Source organism: Sceloporus occidentalis, unplaced genomic scaffold, assembly GCF_023333645.1.
Source record: "Sceloporus occidentalis isolate IW3139 unplaced genomic scaffold, rSceOcc1.0.p SCAF_1, whole genome shotgun sequence".
Lineage (NCBI taxonomy): Eukaryota > Metazoa > Chordata > Lepidosauria > Squamata > Phrynosomatidae > Sceloporus > Sceloporus occidentalis.
In genome coordinates this window covers 4,195,615-4,216,839 of record NW_028316981.1, presented here as the reverse complement: position 1 = coordinate 4,216,839, position 21,225 = coordinate 4,195,615, and the positions used below count along the sequence as shown (strand labels likewise).

General features: G+C 39.2%; 1 protein-coding gene across 4 annotated transcripts in view; it reads right to left on the bottom strand.

Annotated features, from left to right (window-relative positions):
- Positions 1-906: 906 nt before the first annotated feature.
- Positions 907-21,225, bottom strand: part of LOC149320429 (uncharacterized) — a 29,970-nt gene continuing 9,651 nt past the window's right edge. For all 4 annotated transcript variants that reach the window (XM_089502362.1, XM_089502343.1, XM_089502334.1 and 1 more), the window contains 6 exons: positions 20,691-20,780; positions 17,595-17,648; positions 12,320-12,406; positions 7,631-7,711; positions 4,478-4,564; positions 907-1,309 (listed from right to left, as the gene is read on the bottom strand). In XM_089502362.1, coding sequence (XP_089358488.1) covers positions 1,304-1,309; positions 4,478-4,564; positions 7,631-7,711; positions 12,320-12,406; positions 17,595-17,648; positions 20,691-20,780 — 405 coding nt within the window. In that variant the 3' untranslated portion in view covers positions 907-1,303. The remainder of the gene's footprint in view (positions 1,310-4,477; positions 4,565-7,630; positions 7,712-12,319; positions 12,407-17,594; positions 17,649-20,690; positions 20,781-21,225) is intronic.

Here is a 21,225-nt window from a genome sequence, read left to right as displayed (position 1 = left end):
GTAGGCCCTTGGTATCTGTGGTCTTGCCATCTGCAGATTTGAGCATCTGCAGATAAGCTTGCATAGTCCCCAATGGAAGCGCATGTGGGTGCACCACCATTAGGGAAAACGTAAGCTTGAGCATCCATTGATTTTGCTATCTGCAGAGGTGGGGTAGTGTCTGGAACTGACCCCTCCCCCATGGATACCAAGGTTCCACTGTATTTCTGAATGGTGAAATACTCATATATTTCCTCCTTCCAGTGCCTAGTCTCCTTTGAGCTGGTTGTGTTTTACCAAGGGAGAGAGGGATAGCTTGCATCTGGGCCAGAGGACTCTCAACATGTAAGGCATTCTGACAGTTTTTGGGAACATGAACCTCTGGGAAATGCTTCCTATTGCCTCTGGTGGAAAAGATGGAAAGTTATGGAAACAGCAACATCTCTTGGGCTTTGTCGATCCATAGTGGGGATTCTGCTGTTGAAATGGGCGGCTGGACTGTGCCCTTTCGACGTGCCTTTTCTGCCACACTGTGCCTGACCAGATGGCCTCCCCTACTTCAGGATGACCTTAACATGAAGCACACATAACATGTGCCTCATGACATAACAACATCAGTCTGCTACAGAAAAAACTTCATTACAATCATATCTACTATGGGGGAGGCACATGGGTTGATATTAGACATTATATGCAAAACTGTGGGATGTCAAACCACAAATTTTATGCTTCTGTACATGACTCCGGTTTAATTTTTATTCTTTCCATTTCAAACTCAGCACTGAACATGCTAAGAGTTCTCTCTAAAATACTAGAAAGCTGAAGATCAAATGCTCCCGAGGATCACTTGTAGAAATGATGGCCCAGACAGATGTAGGGACAGAATGGGATTCATCTGACTCATCCTCACAAATGCAACTCCACACATTTTGAAAAATCATGCACTGTTTTATTTAGGAAGCAAAATACGTTAAAGAGATTTTTCTACCTCTGATCCCCCCCTCTTTTTTTAGAGGATTAACCCATTACTCTGGGATGCATGAGACAAATACAGGCATACGAAACAGACATTCCCTGGGCATTACTTCCTGAACAGAAAAACTAGCACCAGAGGCAAAATAACATGGAAAGGAATAGGTTTGTACCCCACAAAAAAGAGCAGATCAGCAATTTTCAACAAACTTATTTAAAACAGGAACATATGAACTGAAATGAAAACAACCCGCTCAACAAAACCCTGTATAAAAAACAAACGTTTTGAACCTTCTTTCTTCTAAAATGCATCCAGAGTTGACTTTTTTTTTTGTTCATGAGCCTTCACTTGCTATCCCTAAAGCAACAAAGGGAAAATAAAGTTGAATAGAGTCTGCATCTCACAAAGGTCTTTGACTGAAACACATTTCTACATTTGGTATGTTATTTGCAAATTTATATATATTCTTTATATTGGTATCAATAAATCATTAGTGCCCCAAAGTATGAAACAATAGTACTAAAAAAGTAGCTTTACTTTTCTAATTACCAACAATATATCATTGTTTTTTTTATTACTAACTTCACTGACAAACAAAACATTCAGCTCCACTTGATGAGTTTAATATAGGTCCAAAACACACTGAAGAACTATTCCAGTTGGAGACTGCTATCACTGCCCTGGCTCAGTGCTAGGGAATCATGGGAATAGCAGTTGATTGTGGCATGAGAGATCTCTAACAGAGAATGCCAAACATCTCACAAAACTACAGTTCCCAAAATTATTTCTGCAGTGTGTTTGGGAACATAGAGAATAGATAAGAAACAGAAAAATATACAAGAAAGATATGAAAGAAATATATAAGAATATGTAAGAAATCTCTCTCTCTCTCTGGCTTTACTTCACGAATGAAAATTCAAGAAGGACTCATGCCACGCTTTCTACAAGCGTTGATGACTAAAAAGGCCGATCCGAGATAAATAAGTCCGGTCGCAGAAAGCACAGCAGAATGTCTCCTCGGGTGATGTTTCCAAGTTATGGTTCTTTCTGTGTTGTCGTTTCTCTTCAAGACTCGTTCAGCATGAGTTTTCAAAAAAGGCTGCAGCATTGTAGATAGTGCATCTCCATGCCTCCCGATGCGAGGCCAGGGCAGATCATTGTTGGTGATCTTTAGGCCACCTTTTCTAGGCCCCTCTCCATATGGAGCAAGTAGTGCTCTCCTTAAAAAAGGCTGCTTGGTCATTCAGGATGCTGCCGAACAAGACTATCATCCCCGGTCAGTCTCGAGCGACCAAAGTCCTGAACCGCCTGCATGCAGGGTTGGATCTGCAGCTTCCAGTGCATCTTTACACCTGCCGTTTCGTCCCTCGCCTATCGCTACAGGACTTTTTCGGAGATTGGATGTGTCCTTCGAGCCTGTGCAATGGATTTTTCTGATGGAGCGCATCGTGCACAGAACTGGCCTCACCCTTTAAACCAGAGGTTCAACTGCTGAGGCCTTGACAAGCATGGACGGTGGCAGTGAGGTCCTCGGGTCATAGGTTTGATTAGAGTTTCCTTCTCTTAGATGGTTGACCTTACAGGGTTAGACGAGCACCATCTGCCCAGGTTTGGGATTAGTTTTCCTTCTCCTAGGATGGTTGCCATAAGGCTAGAGAGCCCATCCTGCCCTTTTGGTGCTCTTGGTCAGACCCTTCGGTTGTGACTTGTCTGGCATGGGAGGCCCTACCGGTGGCTATTATACCACCGCCAGCATAGCTCACAACTTCGCTGGGGTGTTTTATGCTCTTCTCTACCTCAGGGTCCACAGCAGTGGCAGTTGGAATGGAGGGATGGCACCTCACCAGCTGCTGGGACTGCCAACGATGACTCTAACTCCTTCAGGGTCCACAGCAGTGGCAGTTCAAAAAAGAAATATATAGTATAGTAATACAGTAGTCCTTCCATTTTCACAGGTCTGCATTCTCAGTCCTTTGCAGACTGCAAGCGGGGAAGGTTAAAATGGACTGTGCGCCCATGGCACATGCGCAGAGCTGAGCACAAGAGTGCATGGGCATTAGGAGTATGAAAGTTTCACAACCTCATACTCCTGTATCATTTTTCAATGAACTTTTGCCTAAAAACAACTAAAAACCTATTAATTTTTACCTGTCTTAAAAAAAAGGTCACCCCAAATTAAAAAGAATGGAATACATGATTTTTCCATTCCATTTTCCATATAGAAACATAGTAGCCTATTTATTTATCACATTAAAATATGTACTGTTGTACTATAAACATTTAAACACTATACCTTTACAAAAACCTTTTTAAATATTCTTATCATCAGTTCCATATTCAGATTCTTCAGACTAAGTTTCAGATCCAATAGCAGTAACTTCAAGATCATAAGATGTTGATGGCAGTGATAGATCTTGAGGTTTTCGACTTTTTGATGGGTATCTTTGCAATTTTACTTGTTGAGTACCCAACTGCTCCCTTGATTTCCACTTGCAGAAGGTACATTTCTCTTCGCTAGATAACCATTCCCCTTCTATTTTTATAATATCAAAAACTATCCAGAGCATCATATTTCCCCCTCTTAACATATTCATCATAAACCTTTAGCACCCTGTCAAGCTTTGATCGTATCACCGGATCCGACACATGTGGAAAATATAATTTGTTTCCCATAATTTAGTAATTTTCTTAGAAATTTCCGCTACTCAATCATTTCTATCTTTAATGTCTGCTCCAAGAAATTGGTATCTCCCAATAATTTGTGTTTGCAGTGGTATTCTGCTTTTATTTTCTAGAGAAAATTCTTCTAAAGGCATGTTACTTCTTTTTTTATGTGGCTGCTGAAACTGAACAAGATTTTTGGTCCAAGTATGTTTGTTCTTCTGTATGATATTGTAACTCTTCATGTGCGACATTGCTTTACACTATTAAATACAAAAAAACAGGTTTAAACGTGTTCTAAACTGTTTGAATCGTGTTTATAAAGCTCAAAATTGAAGTTCTATAAATGTATAAATTATAAAATTATGAATAATTGAATATAATTCTGTATACTTGTATAGCCAGTTATACAATATATACTACGCTACATAATATACCCCATAATATGCACTAATACTGTAATACAAATTTTTGATGGGGGGGGGGACCTTTTTTAAAAACTTTGGGGAATTAACACTTTTTCTTTGTTTTTAAGCAAAGGTTCATTGATTTATGATACAGAAAACTTAGCTAATGAGGCTTGAATATTTGCAAATTTCCATTTCTGCAGGGGGTTCCAGAACAGATCCTCCGCGAAAATGGAGGGACAACTGTATATAAGAAACCTGGAGACTTTGAATGGTTATTGTCAGACATTCAGAATATTCATGTTTCTCAGTAGTTAAGATTTATTTCTTTGACTGTACCATCCTGAATGCAAAAGAAAATTGATTTTGTGTGCCTTCAAGTGGTTTCCAACTTATGGCAACAACCTTAAGGCAGAAATGTCACTGAGTTTTCTGGAGCCCATTTTTGCTTTCTTACCTGCTGAGCTGTTATAGGTAGACTTTTCTTTCTACTTCCTTTAGGTCTCCCTCTTCCTCTTTTAGGAGTTGGCTCTCCTGTTGGTTGCTAAATATAGGAAGACAGGCTATTGAGGCAAGGATTTCAATAAAGGTAAAGTAAAGGTAAAGGTATTCCCTGTTGACAAGGTTATCAAGTTGTGTAGAGAATCGAAATACATCCAACAGCACAGGTATTTGAGATCTTGCCCTTTCCAAGGTTTTGAAATGGGAATATTGCAACAATAGGTTTCTCTTCTGGACTAAGTAATATATATATATATATATATATATATATATATATATATATATGCATATATGTGTGTGTACACATATACATGTAATTATATACAAGTTGAATATCTTTTATTTGGTTAGCTCATGAAGCTCATGTATGAAATGTATGCAAATAACAAAATAAAACAAAACTGAATAAAATATAAAAAATAATAAATAAATAAATGTAGTAATACGATAAGTAGTAGCTAGAATACGTTAGAATAGAATTTAACAGAATTTTTTTAGAAAGAAGATAGAATCAGTTTCAACAGAAAGAACAGCAATAGAAAGCCAAAAAAGAGAGCAAAGAAATAAACTGTTAACCGGTGAGAAGGAAGATAGAATGAAAGTGCAAGACCATGTAGAAGGTTAGAGTAGGTGAATTAGAAGGAAGAGAGAATGTGAAGACGGTATGAGGAAGTAAGGAGAGAGAAGAGAGGAATGAGAATGAAGGCAGTATAGAGAGTGGAAAGGAAGGAATGAAGTATGGAAAGGAAGAGGAAGTGAATTTAGTGGAAGGTGTTAGGAAGATGAGGAAAGCAAAATGGGAAGAGAAGAGGAAGAATAGAAGGAAAAGCAGGATTTAAGATGAACAGGTTGAATGGAGGGATGATTGGTGCTTACTTGCGTTGACACACACAATACTACAATGCCATTTAATGACTTTAAAAAGATTAGACTTAATGCAATTCCTCTATGTTTTGTGAGGAATTGAACGAAAGAAGAATTATTTTTATAGGTTTTTTGTGGGGTTTTTTGGGCTAGGTGGCCATATTCTAGAAGAGTTTATTCCTGACGTTTCACCAGCATCTATGGCTGGCATCTTCAGATAATTATTTTTACTTTTTCTAATTAAACTTTTTACTTGGATTCTTCTTCCTGCTCAACCATCTCCTGTTACCTGCTTTCCCTTCCAGCCCTCTGGTGTTGAAGGAAAAAGAGTCAGGGAGGCAAGAAAGAAGCTGGCCATGGCTCCTTTTGTCTTGCTTCCAAGGGCTCGTCCTATCCTCAGCCGCCAACACCACCAGTTTGGTGTAAAGGGCCAGTGAAGCTTTATGCCAGATTCCTCCTGTCATCACTGAGTCCCCCATACCCACATGGGGAGATAGGGGGGAGCCTAAGGGAAAAGAATCTGAGAATCAACTAGTTTGACTCCAAGGAATCCAAGAGTCATCTAGGCTGACCTTTGAGGGAAAGAAATCTGAAGGTCACTTAGTCTGACCCTTGCAGGAAAGAAATCTAAGAGTCATCTCGTTTGACCCATGCAGGAAAAAGAATCCAAAGATCATTTAGTCCAACGCCCTGCCCCACCGCCGTGTAGAAAAGGAATCCAAGGGTCATCTTGTCTGCTCTAATAGGAAAGAAGACTAAGGGTCATCTAGTCCAGACCTTACAAGAAAGGAATTTGAAGGTCATCTAGTCTGAACCTCCCGCTGGAAAGAAATCCAAAAAGCCATCTAGATGAACTCTTGAGGAATGAAATCAAGGGTAATCTAGTCTGACTCCTGAAGGAAGACTTGGGAGGGACATCTAGTCTAAGACCTGAAGGAAATGAATCAGATGGTCATCTAGCCTGACCCCTTCAGAAAAGGAATACAAAGTTATTTAGTCTGACCCTCATAGAAAAGAAAACAAAGTATCATTCTAGTCTGATCCTAATGGGGAAAAATCCTGAGGGTCATCTAGTCAGTCCTTGTGGGAATCTGAGGGTCATTTAGTCTGACCCTACAGGAAATAAATCTACCAGTCATCTAGTCTGACCCTGCCAGAAAGGAATCTAAAGGTAATTTATTCCAACCCCAATAGGAAAGAAATCCAAGAGTCATCTAGTCTGGCCCTAATGGGAAAGAAGTCTGAGATTTATCTAGTACAGCAAAAGAATCTGACAGCCATCTATTCAGATGACGTCTGGCCATGGTCATCTAGTCTGACGGTTGAGGGAAATAATGGAATGTCATCTAATCTGACCTCTGCTTGAAAAAAATTCAAAGATCATTTAGTCCAGTCACTTTAGTAAGGGATTCTAAGAGTCTTCTAGTCTTCTCCCAGCTGGAAAGAAATTCAAGGGCCTTCTAGTCTGACCTGTGAGGGCAATGAATTGAATGATCATCTAATCTGACCCCTACAGGAATGGAATCCAAGGTTATCAAGTCTGACTCCTGAGGGAAATGAATCTGAGAGTCATCTATTCTGACCACTATGAGAAAGAAACCTGACGGTCATCTAGTCACGCCTGCACAAAAGGAATCAGAGGGTAACTTAGTCCACCCATGTAGGAAATAAAATTAAGGATGTAAAGTTGAAGGCTTTCATGGCTGGCATACATAGTTTTTTGTGGGTTTTTCGGGCCACATAGCCCGAAAAACCCACAAAAAACAAAATTAAGGATCATCAAGTCTCATGCTTTTGGTAGAGATCTGGAGGGTTCTCTAGTCTGACCACTGCATCAAAGAATTATAGTGTGTTAATTTAGTTTTGCACACATTCAAAAGGGATATATAGTGTGTTATTTATGTTTTCAGCAGCCAAAATGGATTTGCAAGTTAAAACAACTTGGGTTCCATTCTCTGACAGCCCTGCAGTCCCAAAACGATCAGATAAATTGGGGCTAACTGTAATTAAAATTTATTCTAAAGTACAGTCCTGAATACAGAAGAACATATAAAAGTGTAATTTAAAAAACAAAATGAATCAAGGAAAACCGACCCTAAAATACCCAGGATTCTCCTACAACGTTCCAACATACTAAAATAGCACATACTCTGCAGTTTAGAAGTTAAATACATGAAACCCTTTGGTTATTGTTTAATGACTGGATAACAAAGTAAGCCAATCTTTTGTTCTGGAGTAATCTCACCTTTTGAGCTGCTTGAGATGGACTCTTGTATTTCCTTCCTTTAGGTCTTCCTCTTCCTCTTTTAGGCTGTCCCACTGGCACCTAAACACAGGGAGACATGCTATTGGAGTAATATTCCAACAAAGGTTCAGGCTAAAGCCCAGAGTAGATCTCTTGTTCCGCTGATATCAAAGATACTAATCCTAATGCAATTTTCTATCCCTGGGAATTGTATTGGCCAAAACGGCATTGTCCAAAAAAAAAAAAAAAAAACACCCCAGGAAAAAAAAAGTCCACCAGCTAAGGAAGATCAGCTTGATTTGAAGGGCCATGAAACAATCATCATCATCATCATCATCATCATCATCATCATCATCATCATCATCATCATCATCATCATCATCATCATGTGTTTCTCACAATAATGGAACTCAAAGCAGCTATATAAATATAAAATGTTAAAAAACAATTAACAATTTATAAAACAAAAAACTTAAACATTACAAGATATTGTTCAGTAAAGGTAATTTTGCATCAGTGGGATATATAATCATATCAATATGGCTAAGATCATTCTGAAAATTTGTTATAGTTTATCGTTAAAAATACTTAAATATTTATCTTTTAAAATTATGCAAGAAGCAGGCAATTAAGGCAGCATTACAGAGAGACTGGAGAAGAGATGGTTAAGAAGTGATATGATAGCCCTGATTAAGTATTTGAAGGCGTGTCGTAATGAGGAGGGAGCAAGCTTGTTTTCTGCTGCTCCAGGGACAGGACCTGGGACAATGGATGCAATCTGCAGGAAAAGAGATTCCACCTCAACATTAGGAGGAACTTCCTGACAGTAAGAGCTATTCAAAGTAGAGAGTGGTGGAGTCTCCTTCTTTGGAGGTTTTCAAACAGAGGCTGGATGGCCATCTGTCAGGATGCTTTGATTGAGAGTTCCTGCATGGCAGGGGATTGGACTGGATGGCCCTTGTTGTCTCTTCCAACTCTATGATTCTATGGGACTGGGATTTTTGGATTCTTAACTAAAATGTAAAGATGGAAGAGCCATCTCAATTAATGAGACCAAAGGCTTGCCTAGCCCTCACTGTTCTGCTCTCACAGTGGCAAACCATAAGGCAAGGCCATGCAAACGCATTCTCCCACTTGCTTTCTCTAGCAACTGGCTCTCGGGGCAGCATCTCTCTAGTACTGGAAGGGATATGTAAGCATCACAACTAGTAGGACTGATATCCTTACTCTCCATGCATTCAACCTATCACCACACTTGTTTGGTAGTAAACTTCATATTTAAGCAACACTCTGTTTGAAGATAGCATATATCTGTTTATTTGTCCTGAATCTCCCATAATTTGGTTTAGTTGGTTAGCTGTTGTTTAGACCTGTTAGTCTGGAATATCAGTATGCAAAGGCATACAGCATAAACTTTTATAGAATCTGTCTACAATTTGTCTTAGGAAATAGATCAAGTCTACAAAAGCTTATGCTACAACCTCTCTCAAATAGTTAGTCTCCAAGGTGCTACAAGATCTTTTGTATTTTGGAAGGATGTATTCTTTGTTAGCTGAGCACCTGTTGTTAAACCTTTGTTGGAAAGGGCATGGAAAAAACGGGAAGAGGGCACATTATAACTATTTATAATAGTGAACAGTATCAGACACAACAATACAAGTGCTCACAGAGACAAAATAATATAGCTGAGTTTCCCTTGTCCAAAATGCTTGGGACCAGAAGTTTTGGATTTAAGATTTTGGGATATCTATATGGATATAATGAAATACCTTAGACATGGCAACCAAGTCTAAACATAAAATTCATTTATGTTTCATATACACTATATACACATAACCTGAAGGTAATTTTATATACTGTATTTTTAAATGTTTTGCATAAAACAAATCTGTGTACTCTGAAGCATATGAAAGCAAAGACATCAGTATCTCAGTCACCTATGTGGATAATTTTGGATTTTGCTGTATTTCGGACTGAAGAATTGCAGGTAAAGGAAGCACAGTCTGTAGTACTTTTAAAAAGTAGCTTAAATTAATGGACACAACCTTCTTCTGAAAACCCATTCTTCCACAAATGTTAAGACAATTAATGGAGTTAGTAGAACATATTTCAGCACTGCAGTAGACTTGCAGATTTGGTCAAGATGCTATTTTGGTCATCATACTTGTACATTAAGAGTGGCAGTGCTAACTGCAGTGAGGCTTGTCTACAGAAACAGAAGGCCTGGGCTTATAACTGAAGCTATACACAACTGTGTCTTAAAGTGACTAGCTTTCTTTGTGGGGAGAGTGTTATTACCCTGGTATTATAATTCAGTTTATTGTATTTAAAAGAAAATACAGTATGTGCTTCCCCCATCTTAACGCAACTGCTCTTCAATGAACCATACAGCTCTTAAAAAATCAACTGGTGAAGGAAAGAAACAAATCCCTGAACTGATTGATCTACATGTCTTCATCTTGTGCCACTATTCAGAGTATAAAAATGGCTCTATGGCTGACTTTTCTTTCAAAACCTACTTCCCTGGAAATAATTAGTGAACAACACAAAATACTCTGGTATAGTATCCGATGATGTTATTTGTGATATCTGGTGGCTATATGTTTTCAAAAATAATCTAATTTTAACCAGTGTGTCATTTTTTAAAAATTACTAATTTCATGTGCAAACCAAACACTCTGTTCCAGCTGACAGTTTAGTATACTGTTACGCAGCCTGGAGAATTTGAGTGGTTAGAATAATGTCTGTTAGAATCACAGAATCGTAGAGTTGGAAGAGATCACAAGGGCCATCCAGTCCAACTGTCAGAAATCCCCTTCATTCATGTATTCATTCAGGGGTTTCTGCCATGAGGGTTATAGTTTTAGTATTTTGTTAGAATATTATTGGATTAAGTTGGTAGTTGGTTTAATGTTAGATTTCATAATGGGTTAATAGAATGTACTAGAAAGAGGTAGACTGGCTGTTAAAATATGTGTTTGATTATTAGGGTTGGAATGCTTGCTTGTTAAGGTTAGAATGTGGAGGGGGTTTCCCAGCCAACAGAGCTTTGTCTTCAAAGGGCTAGAGCAGTGGTTCCCAACCTTCCTAATGCTGCAACCCTTTAATACAGTTCCTCATGTTGTGGTGACCCAAGCCCATGAAATTATTTTCATTGCTACTTCATAACTGTAATAGGTGTTATCCAATGGCCTTAGGTGACCTCCATGAAAGGGTCATTCGACCCCCAAAGGGGTCCCGACCCACAGGTTGGGAACCACTGGGCTAGAGACTGGTCTCTGTGATGGGAGGGGGAACTAAAACATAGAGTGCCTATTGCTTATATGATGTTATGTTGATATGTTCATTATAGTCTAATATGCTGCTAGAATATTTTAATATGCTGCTATATTATGTTGGGTTGTGGGATGATGGGGTTTTTAGTTCTGCTTAATTATATATAGGCTGTTAAGGTTTAATATAACTTAGTCTGTTGTGGCTTAAGGTTTATACCTCAAGGTCACAGGTGCAGTAGAGAGATAACACTGGGTGAGAGCCTAATTGTTTTGAGAGTTTCGCCAAGAGGCCAGACTGGAGGACATGACATCACCAAAGAAGAGATTCATCACTGCGCAGGAAAGAGTTATCCAATTACTTTGATTTATTGCTTGATGGGGTGGGTTTGCATTATGGGGGTTACATAAACCATATGTTAATACACACTTTCATTCCTGACAAAAAAGTCACTTCTGTTGTATGTATCTCTTTCTTCAATAAAGCTGTTCCTTTTTCAAAGTACAGCTTCTTGTTGTAAGAGGGGGACTGCAATTGGGAGCCTGACACCAACCCCCTGCTATGCGGGAAATCACAATCAAAGCATCCCCGACAGATAGCCATCCAGCCTCCGTTTGAATACCTCTAAGGAAGGAGACTCCACTACACTCCTAGGAAGTGTGTTCCACTGTCAAACAGCCCTTACTGTCAGGAAGTTCCTCCTAATGTTGAGGTGGAATCTCTTTTCCTGGAGCTTGCATCCATTGCTCCGGGTCCTAGTCTCTGGAGAAGCAGAAAACAAGCTTGCTACCTCCTCAATATGACATCACTTCAAATATTTAAACAGGGTTATCATATCACCTCTTAACCTTCTCTTCTCCAGGCTAAACATCCCCAGCTCCCTAAGGCGTTCCTCATAGGACATGGTTTCCAGACTTTTCACCATTTTAGTTGCCCTCCTTTGGACACGCTCCAATTTCTCAATGTCCTTTTTGAATTGTGGTGCCCAGAACTGGGCACAATGTTCCAGGTGGGGCCTGACCAAAGCAGAACAGAGTGGCACTATGACTTCCCTTGATCTAGACACTATACTTTTATTGATGCAGCCTAAAATCGCATTGGCCTTGGTAGCTGCTGCTGTTGACTCATGTTCAACTTATTCAGGAAATTCCAATTTCATAGTAGTGAAGATTTATTTCTTCAAGAGTATAGTCCTGAATATAGAACATAATCTATATAAAAGGCTTAATTTTTTAAAAAGAAGTTGAAACAAGGAAAACTGGCTCTAACAGCCCCAGGATTTTCCTACATCATTCCGTCCTGAAACAATATCAAAATACCACAAACTGTGCAGCTCAGAAGTTAAATATGTGAAAGCCTTTGATTACTGGCTAATAATCCAAGCAAATCTTTTGCTCTGGGGTTAAGTAATCTCACCTTTTTTGCTACTTGATATGGACTCTTGTGTTTGCTTCCTTTAGGTCTACCTCTTCCTCTTTTGGGAGATGGCTCTCCTGTTGGTTCCTAAATATAGGAAGATATGCTATCAGCGCAAGGATTTCAACACAGATCTTAAATACATGATTTCAACACAGATCTTAAATACATGCTATTGCACAAATCCAACTGCATCACTGAGTGATTTAGTTTTAAATATGAAAGAAAATAAATCAAAGTGGGGAGAGAGCCATTAATGGGAGTAGAAAGTTACAGAGTAACTACTCAACCTATTTTTTAAAAAAATTACTTGAAATACACATGGAAGAAGACTTAATTCAGCAAAATATGTTTGCATGGGCTCAAAATTGTGGGAAATGCTTAGAACTGACCCAATGGGCGAAATTTTGGAACACCAGACTGAAATACTCTGTTAGCCAAGTTGTCAAAGAAATTTATTATAAGATTATAAGAGAGGCTGACAAGACTGGTCAAGCCTACTGACCAATACCCCTTCCTTTTGGTCCACGTGGGAACCAATGATACTGCAAGACACAGCATTCAGAACATCAAAAGGGATTACGAGGCGCTTGGTAGGAAGCTGAAAGGAATGGATGTACAGGTTGTCATCTCGTCTCTTCTGCCAGTCGAAGGGCATGGTCCAGGAAGGGAGAGGAAAATAGCAGATGTGAACAACTGGCTTCGCAGATGGTGCCGCCGAGAAGGATTTGGATTCTTCGATCATGAGCTGCGGTTCCATGAGGAGGGACTTCTTGCAACAGACGGGTTGCATCTCACGCCAGTTGGAAGAAATGTTTTTGCCAACAGTCTCAAGAACTTGATCAGGAGGGCTTTAAACTGAGTTCCGAGGGGAAGGGAGACAATATTAAGGAAGGCGAAAGGGATGGCGAAAATAGTCAAACTGACATAGAGGAAACAAGGCAAACAGTGCAAGGACCCAGCAGTGGGAGGCAAAAAAACTTGCACAGGCAGCAAGTAAAAGGGAACCATGGTCTGCGATGTCTCTACACTAATGCACAGAGCATGGGAAATAAGCAAGATGAACTCGAACTCCTAGTACAACAAAGCAAATATGATATAATAGGCATCACTGAAACCTGGTGGGATGAGTCTCATGATTGGAATGTGGAAATAGAGGGGTATAACCTTATTAAGAGAAATAGGCCAAACAGGAAAGGTGGAGGAATAGCACTATATGTCAGAGATATTTACACCAGTGAAGAGATCCAGGACATCAATCCTGGAAGCCAGGTAGAGAGCATCTGGATAAGAATCAAAGGGGAGGGAAACAACAAGGGTGTTACGGTGGGAGTCTACTACAGACCCCCAAGTCAGACTGAGGAATTGGATGATATCTTTCTAGAACAGATGACCACACAGCCAGAAAAGAGAGATGTAGTAGTGATGGGCGACTTCAACTATCCTGATATTTGCTGGAAGTCAAACTCAGCAAAATCCTCAAGGTCTAGCAAATTCCTCACTTGCCTGGAAGACAATTTCATGGTCCAAAAGGTGGAAGAGGCAACAAGGGGGTCAGCTATTTTAGATCTGATCCTAACCAACAAGGATGACTTGGTTAATGGGGTGCAAGTGGTGGGATCATTAGGTGGAAGTGACCATGTTCTCCTGGAGTTTGTAATACAGTGGAAAGGAGAAGCCAGGCAGAGTCAGACACGCATCCTAGACTTTAGGAGAGCGGATTTCAGTAAACTTAGAGAAGTATTGAGGGCGATTCCATGGTCAGAAATACTAAAAGATAAAGGAGTTCAGGACGGATGGGACTTTCTCAAAAGGGAGATACTGAAGGCACAATTTCAAACAATTCCAGTGAGAAAGAAAAACGGGAGGTGTCTCAAGAAACCAGGATGGATGACTAAGGAACTTTCAACCGAGCTAAGTTTGAAACGGAACATGTATAAGAAATGGAAAAAGGGGGAAATCACGAAAAAGGAATTCAAAGAAATAGCAGGCATGTGTAGGGGTAAAGTCAGAAAAGCTAAAGCGCAGAATGAACTCAGGCTTGCTAGAGAGGTTAAGAACAATAAAAAGGGCTTTTTTGGATATGTCCGCAGCAAGAGGAAGAAGAAGGAAATGGTAGGGCCACTGCGTGGAGAAGATGGCAAAATGCTAACAGGAGATAGAGAAAAGGCAGAATTACTCAACACCTTCTTTGCCTCAGTCTTCTCAGAAAAGGCAAAGGGTGCTCAACCTGAGGATAATGGAGCAGAGGACAGAATAGGGGAATTTCAGCACAGAATAAGTAAAGAGATAGTAGAGGAACACCTTGTTAATCTAAATGAATTTAAGTCTCCGGGACCAGATGAACTCCATCCAAGAGTATTAAAAGAACTGGCAAAAGTAATATCGGAGCCATTGGCAATCATATTTGAAAACTCCTGGAGAACAGGAGAGATCCCAGCAGACTGGCGAAGAGCAAACGTTGTCCCCATCTTCAAAAAGGGGAAAAAAGAGGATCCCAACAATTATCGTCCAGTTAGTCTGACATCAGTTCTAGGAAAGATTCTGGAGCAGATCATTAAACAGAGAGTCTGTGAACATCTAGAAGGCAATGCCATAATCACAAAAAGTCAACATGGGTTTCAGAGAAACAAGTCATGCCAGACAAATCTAATCTCTTTCTTTGATAAAATTACCAGCTTGGTAGATGAAGGCAATGCTGTGGATATAGTATATCTTGATTTCAGTAAGGCCTTTGACAAAGTTTCCCATGACATTCCTGCAAACAAGCTTGTAAAATGTGGGCTAGACAAAGGAACTGTTAAATGGATCTGTAATTGGTTGACCGGCCGAACCCAAAGGGTGCTCAACAATGGCTCCTTTTCATCCTGGAGAGAAGTGACCAGTGGGGTCCCACAGGGCTCTGTCCTGGGCCCAGTGCTATTCAACATCTTTATCAATGACCTGGATGACAGAATTGGGAGCATACTTATCAAATTTGCAGATGACACCAAATTAGGGGGAATAGCTAATACCCCAGAGGACAGGATCAAGATTCAAAATGACCTGAATAGACTAGAAAGCTGGGCCAAAGCTAACAAAATGAAATTCAACACAGAGAAATGTAAGGTATTGCACTTAGGGCGGAAAAATAAAATGCACAGATATTGGATGGGTGACACCTGGCTGAATGAAACTACGTGTGAAAGGGATCTAGGAGTCCAAGTAGACCACAAGTTGAACATGAGTGAACAGTGTGAAGCAGCAGATAAAAAGGCCAATGCTATTTTAGGCTGCATCAATAGAAGTATAGTGTCTAGATCAGGGATAGGCAACCCTTTTGAGCCGGGGGCCGGGTTGCTGTCCCTCAGACAACTGGGGGGCCGAAGCCAAAAAATAAATAATTAAATAATTTTTTAAAAACTAAATAAATAAATAAACCTGGACAAATGTAGGACAAAATTTTCGAATGGAGGGCACTTTTTAAATAAAAAATGGAGGACATGTGAAAAAATTTGCTGATTTTTAAAAAAAATGTTAAGATTTTATTTATTTATTTATTTATTTATTTAGGCATTTATATCCCGCCCTTCAGCCCTAATGGCTCTCAGGGCAGCTTACAATTATTGTTTTTAATCAGACAGTTCCCTGCCCTCAGGCTTAAGATAAATGCATGTTTCTGAGGCTTCTATAGACAATTGCCCCACCATGCCCCTTGCGCGAGACGCCAAAGTCCCCGGCGGCAATCGGCGGCAGGACCAGGCTGGGGCCGGTCCCAAGGCCTTGCCGGGCCGCATCCGGCCCGCGGGCCGCAGGTTGCCTACCCCTGGTCTAGATCAAGAGAAGTAATAGTGCCACTGTATTCTGCTTTGGTCAGGCCCCACCTAGAATATTGTGTCCAGTTCTGGGCGCCACAATTCAGAAAGGACATTGGGAAACTGGAGTGTGACCAAAGGAGGGCGACAAAAATGGTGAAGGGTCTGGAAACCATGCCCTATGAGGAACGACTTAGGGAGCTGGGGATGTTTAGCCTGGAGAAAAGAAGGTTAAGAGGTGATATGATAGCCCTGTTTAAATATTTGAAAGGATGTCATATTGAGGAGGGAGCAAGCTTGTTTTCTGCTGCTCCAGAGAACAGGACCCAGAACAATGGATGCAAGCTACAGGAAAAGAGATTCCACCTGAACATTAGGAGGAACTTCCTGACAGTAAGGGCTGTTCGACAGTGAAATGCACTTCCTCGGAAGGTGATAGAGTCTCCTTCCTTGGAGGTCTTTAAACAGAGGCTGGATGGCCATCTGTCAGGGATGCTTTGATTTGGATTTCCTGCATGGCAGGGGGTTGGACTGGATGGCCCTAGTGGTCTCTTCCAACTCTACGATTCTATGATTCTATGATTTTGTACAGGTGGCATTTTCCCCAGACACAATAAATAGAATATTTAAAACAGGAAAAGATCTCTGTTGGAAGTGTGAACAAGAAAAATGCACTTTTTTCCACTTATGGTGGACATGTTCAGTGGCCAGGAGATTTTGGAAAAAGATCCATACAAATATAAATGAAATATTGGGAATGAAGATACAATTTAGACCAGAAATATTATTGCTTTCTATGTTAGATCATGATAATGAGAGAAAATGTGGAGGAGTTATTTATTACATGTTGGTTGCAGCTAGATTAATCTACGCCACATATTGGACAATAAACAAAGAAATAGAAATAGATGAATGGTAAATTAAGCTTATAGACATGATGGAGATGGATGTTCTATCTCAAAAAATTAACGAACAAAAAATAGAAAATATAACAGATAACTGGAAAAAAGTATATGAGCATTTAAAGAAAAAATGGAAAAATCCAATTGTTATAAGCTTGATGGAAAAATAAAACCTCTGGTACAGTGAAACAATGTAGTCAAAATAACAATTCTAAAATGCTATGACAAGGTAAGAATTATCTTGAATGGGAATTATTGTGAGATCAAGAAATGGTTATATACATGCTAATGAATTGATTATTTTTTTGCTTGAATAAGGAAGGTAGGAAAAGAAAAAATCAGACATAGTGATTAAAGAGAAAAGAAGAAAAATTGGTTGAAGAAAGGTATAAGGAAGTAATGGATGTTGTTGGATGTATGGATAAATGTTTAAAAGATCATTTGTTTTTTTGTTTGTCCAACGTTGTTTGTTTAATGTTACATATGATTAGAAAATATGATTAATCTATTTTGTAAGTATTTTGTATTATAATAATAAAATTTCTTAATATTGATTCTCTAAACAACAGTGGATTTTACCATTTTTGAAGATGATTCTGCACTGATTGTCACCATCTCTGTCGCCTCATAATCCTGTAGAGGAACAAAATTTTAAGAATCATTTAATATATTTAACATAGGGTTATAATTAATGCAACAATTGAACATATTTAGTATTTATTACTATAAGTAACATATTTAACATCTTACATTAAACAATATTATTACACCATTACATTATAATTAATGTCATACTTTTACTAGATCATATTAATTAATGTAATATTAGAGAGAGAGATTAAATTTCAAATATGAAAGAGAGTAAATAGAAGATGACACCGAATCATTAATGTGAGTAGGATGTAGCATCATGGTCACTGGACTAATATGACCAAATTGTGAAAAAGCTTATATTTTTAGATTCTTTCCAACTGAATTTATTTTTAAAGGTTGAATCTTGTTTTTCTAACCATTCAGTACTTTTCATAAGCATACTGATAGGATGAAATAAGATGCAGGTCTCTAACATTTGTTTTCAAAAAGCTGTAACGTAGAGTTTAAGATATGGCCCTAGAAGAGAATTCTACAGCTACCAAACAAATAAATCGGTCTTAGACCAAATTGAGCTTGGCCTCTTCTAGAAGCCAAAATTACTAAACTGGGGTTATTTAGGTTTGGACATATCATGAGACAATATACTCATTTGAAAAGATGATGATGCTCAGTACATTGGACAGAAACGGGAAAAGAGGAAGACTGCATGACAGGTGGATTGAATCAATAAAGGAAGTCATGGCTCCGAGTTTGCAAGACCTGAAGAGTGCTGTAGGTGACCAGGTCTCTTGGAGGTCTCTCTGATTTGCTACAAATCAAAGCCTGCTTGCTGGGAAATCTCAACAAATAGATGTGGATGTACTTAGGAGTACTCCTGGACCCATATTTAACACTAGAAATCCTGTGTGTTTTTTCTAGATGGAAAACCTGTTGTTGAATTTCTGTTGCAAAGAACAGGAAGAAAAGGGTGAGGACAGAGAAGTCAAAAGAGCAGGAAAGCTTTGCTGAATTTAGGTTCAAAACACTTAAAATAACACAGATATAAAGGCACAGTCAAATCCTAAACAAATACTTGTCATAAGTAGCTATGCTATATAACACTGAACGATATCAAACGCAACAGTACTAGTGCCCAGAGGCATGCAACAATAGTACATTAAACAGTAGCATTAATAAGTAGATCCACAACCTTCTTCTGAAAAGCTATTCTTCCACAAATGTTATGACAATTAAACAGAGTTAGTAGAACATACTTCAGCATCAAAGTGGATTTCCAGTTTTGGTCAAGATTTTGTTTTGGTCATCGTACTTGTAAATAAAAAGAGCAAGTATTAACTGACTGAGGTTTGTCTACAGAAACAGGACACCTGGGCTTAACTGTCAAAGCTACACACATCTGTATCCCAAAGTCAGCAGATGTCTTGGGTGGTGGGAGTCTTATTAGTTTGGTGTTTTATCTCTGTTTCTGCATTTAAATGAAAACAAGTACTCCTGCATCCCAACCCAATCCTCTTCAATGACTACACAGCTCTAAAAAACATCAACTGAAGAAATATCCCTGAACTGATCTATAGGTCTTAATTTCGTGCTACTATTCATTTCTTGCCGTCTTCGTGACTGCTCCCAAGCTCTGGAACTGCCTCCTAGAGAGGCCAGGATGGCTCCATCTTTGCTTTCCTTTTGACAGCAGATAAAAACATTTTTATGCCATCAGGCTTTCACAAATTGACATGGGTGCTGTTTTGTTTTGAACAGTTTTAAATTTTAATAATGTAATGTTTTAATCATTTGAACCGTTTAACTGTTTTTAAAATTTTGTATTTTTAATGTTTCATACTGTTTTAACTTATAGTGTTTTAAATTTGTTAGCCACCTTGAGTCCCTGTACTGGGAGGAAGGCAGGATATAAATAAATGAATGAATAAATAAATAATATTCACAGTACACATCCAGCCACATTTGCTGGGGTTAGGGGCACAAGACCCCAGTGAATGTTTTTATCTGAGAGAACACCTCTCTAGGAATCTCTAGGTCCTCCGGTGCAACTCTGTGGTCAATATCTAATTGCACTGGAGGAGCTACAAATGCCTAGTGGAATGTACTCTCTAGGAATCTCTAGGTCCTTCAGTGCAACTTTTGGTTGAAGTTGACCAGAGTTGCGCTGGAGGACCTAGATATTCCTAGAGACAACATATTATTAAAATCTGTGAATAATCAAAGACACAAAAATCAAAGCCACAAACGTGGAGGTACAAGTGTATAATGATGGCTCCATCTTTGACTTTTTTCCCTAACATCCCGGGAAATAATTAGTGAACAAAACAGCTTAGTCCAGTATAATATCCAAGGATGTAATTTATAATAATATCTGGTAGCTATAGATTATCAGGAGCATTCTAATTTCCACCAATGTATTATTTTTCAAATTTATTACTAACATCATGTATAAACACTCAGCACTGGCTGATAGTTTAGTATAGCATTAAGATGCCTCCAGAATTTGAATTCAGAAAGTTCCAGTTTCACACGAGTGAAGATTTATTTCTTTGACAGTACAGTCCTGAATGCAAAAGAACATCCATGGATATAAAGGTTTAATTTTTAAAAAGTTGGAAGAAGGAAAACTGCCTCTGACATACCCAGGATTCTCCTACAACATTCCAACATAAAATATTAAAATACTACAAAGGGGCTCTTTGTAGTGGCAGAATTGGGGCTTAGCGTCTTCACGGCACACATCCTAGCTCTGTCCCCAGAGCGCCATGACACTGCGCTACATTGCGTCACGGTGCTCCTCTGGTGCTGCATCCGCATGACACAGGACCAAAGGAGGGCCATATCGCTGTGGTGCCGTGGCTATTTCACCCTTTCCAGGGCGCCAAAAGGAGCTGCTTTTTGTGACTCTTTTTCATGCCCTGGAAAGGCTGGATCAGGGATGTGGCATATGGTTGCTGCGGCCCTAATCCGGTGTGCATAGCCCCAAACTCTGACGTTTAGAAGTTAAATATGTGAAAGCCTTGGGTTACTGGCTATTGAGTGGATAATAATCCAAGCCAATCTTTTGCTCTGGAGTAATCTCACCTTTTCATCTTCTTCAGACAGACCATCATGGACTTTGCTTCCTTTAGGTCTACCTCTTCCTCTTTTGGGAGATGGCTCTCCTGTTGGTTCCTAAATATAGGAAGATATGCTATTGGGGCAAGAATTTCAACACAGATCTTAAATACATGCAACTGCACAAATCCAACTGCATCACTGAGTGATTTAGTTTTAAATATGAAAGAAAATAAATCAAAGTGGGGAGAGAGCCATTAATGGGAGTAGAAAGTTACAGAGTAACTACTCAACCTATTTTTTTAAGAAATTACTTGAAATACACATGGAAGAAGACTTAATTCAGCAAAATATGTTTGCATGGGCTCAAAATTGTGGGAAATGCTTAGAACTGACCCAATGGGCAAAATGTTGGAACACCAGACTGAAATACTCTGTTAGCCAAGATGTCAAGGAAATTATTATAAGATTTTGTATAGGTGGCATTTTCCCCAGACACAATAAATAGAATATATAAAACAGGAAAAGATCTCTGTTGGAAGTGTGAACAAGAAAATACACT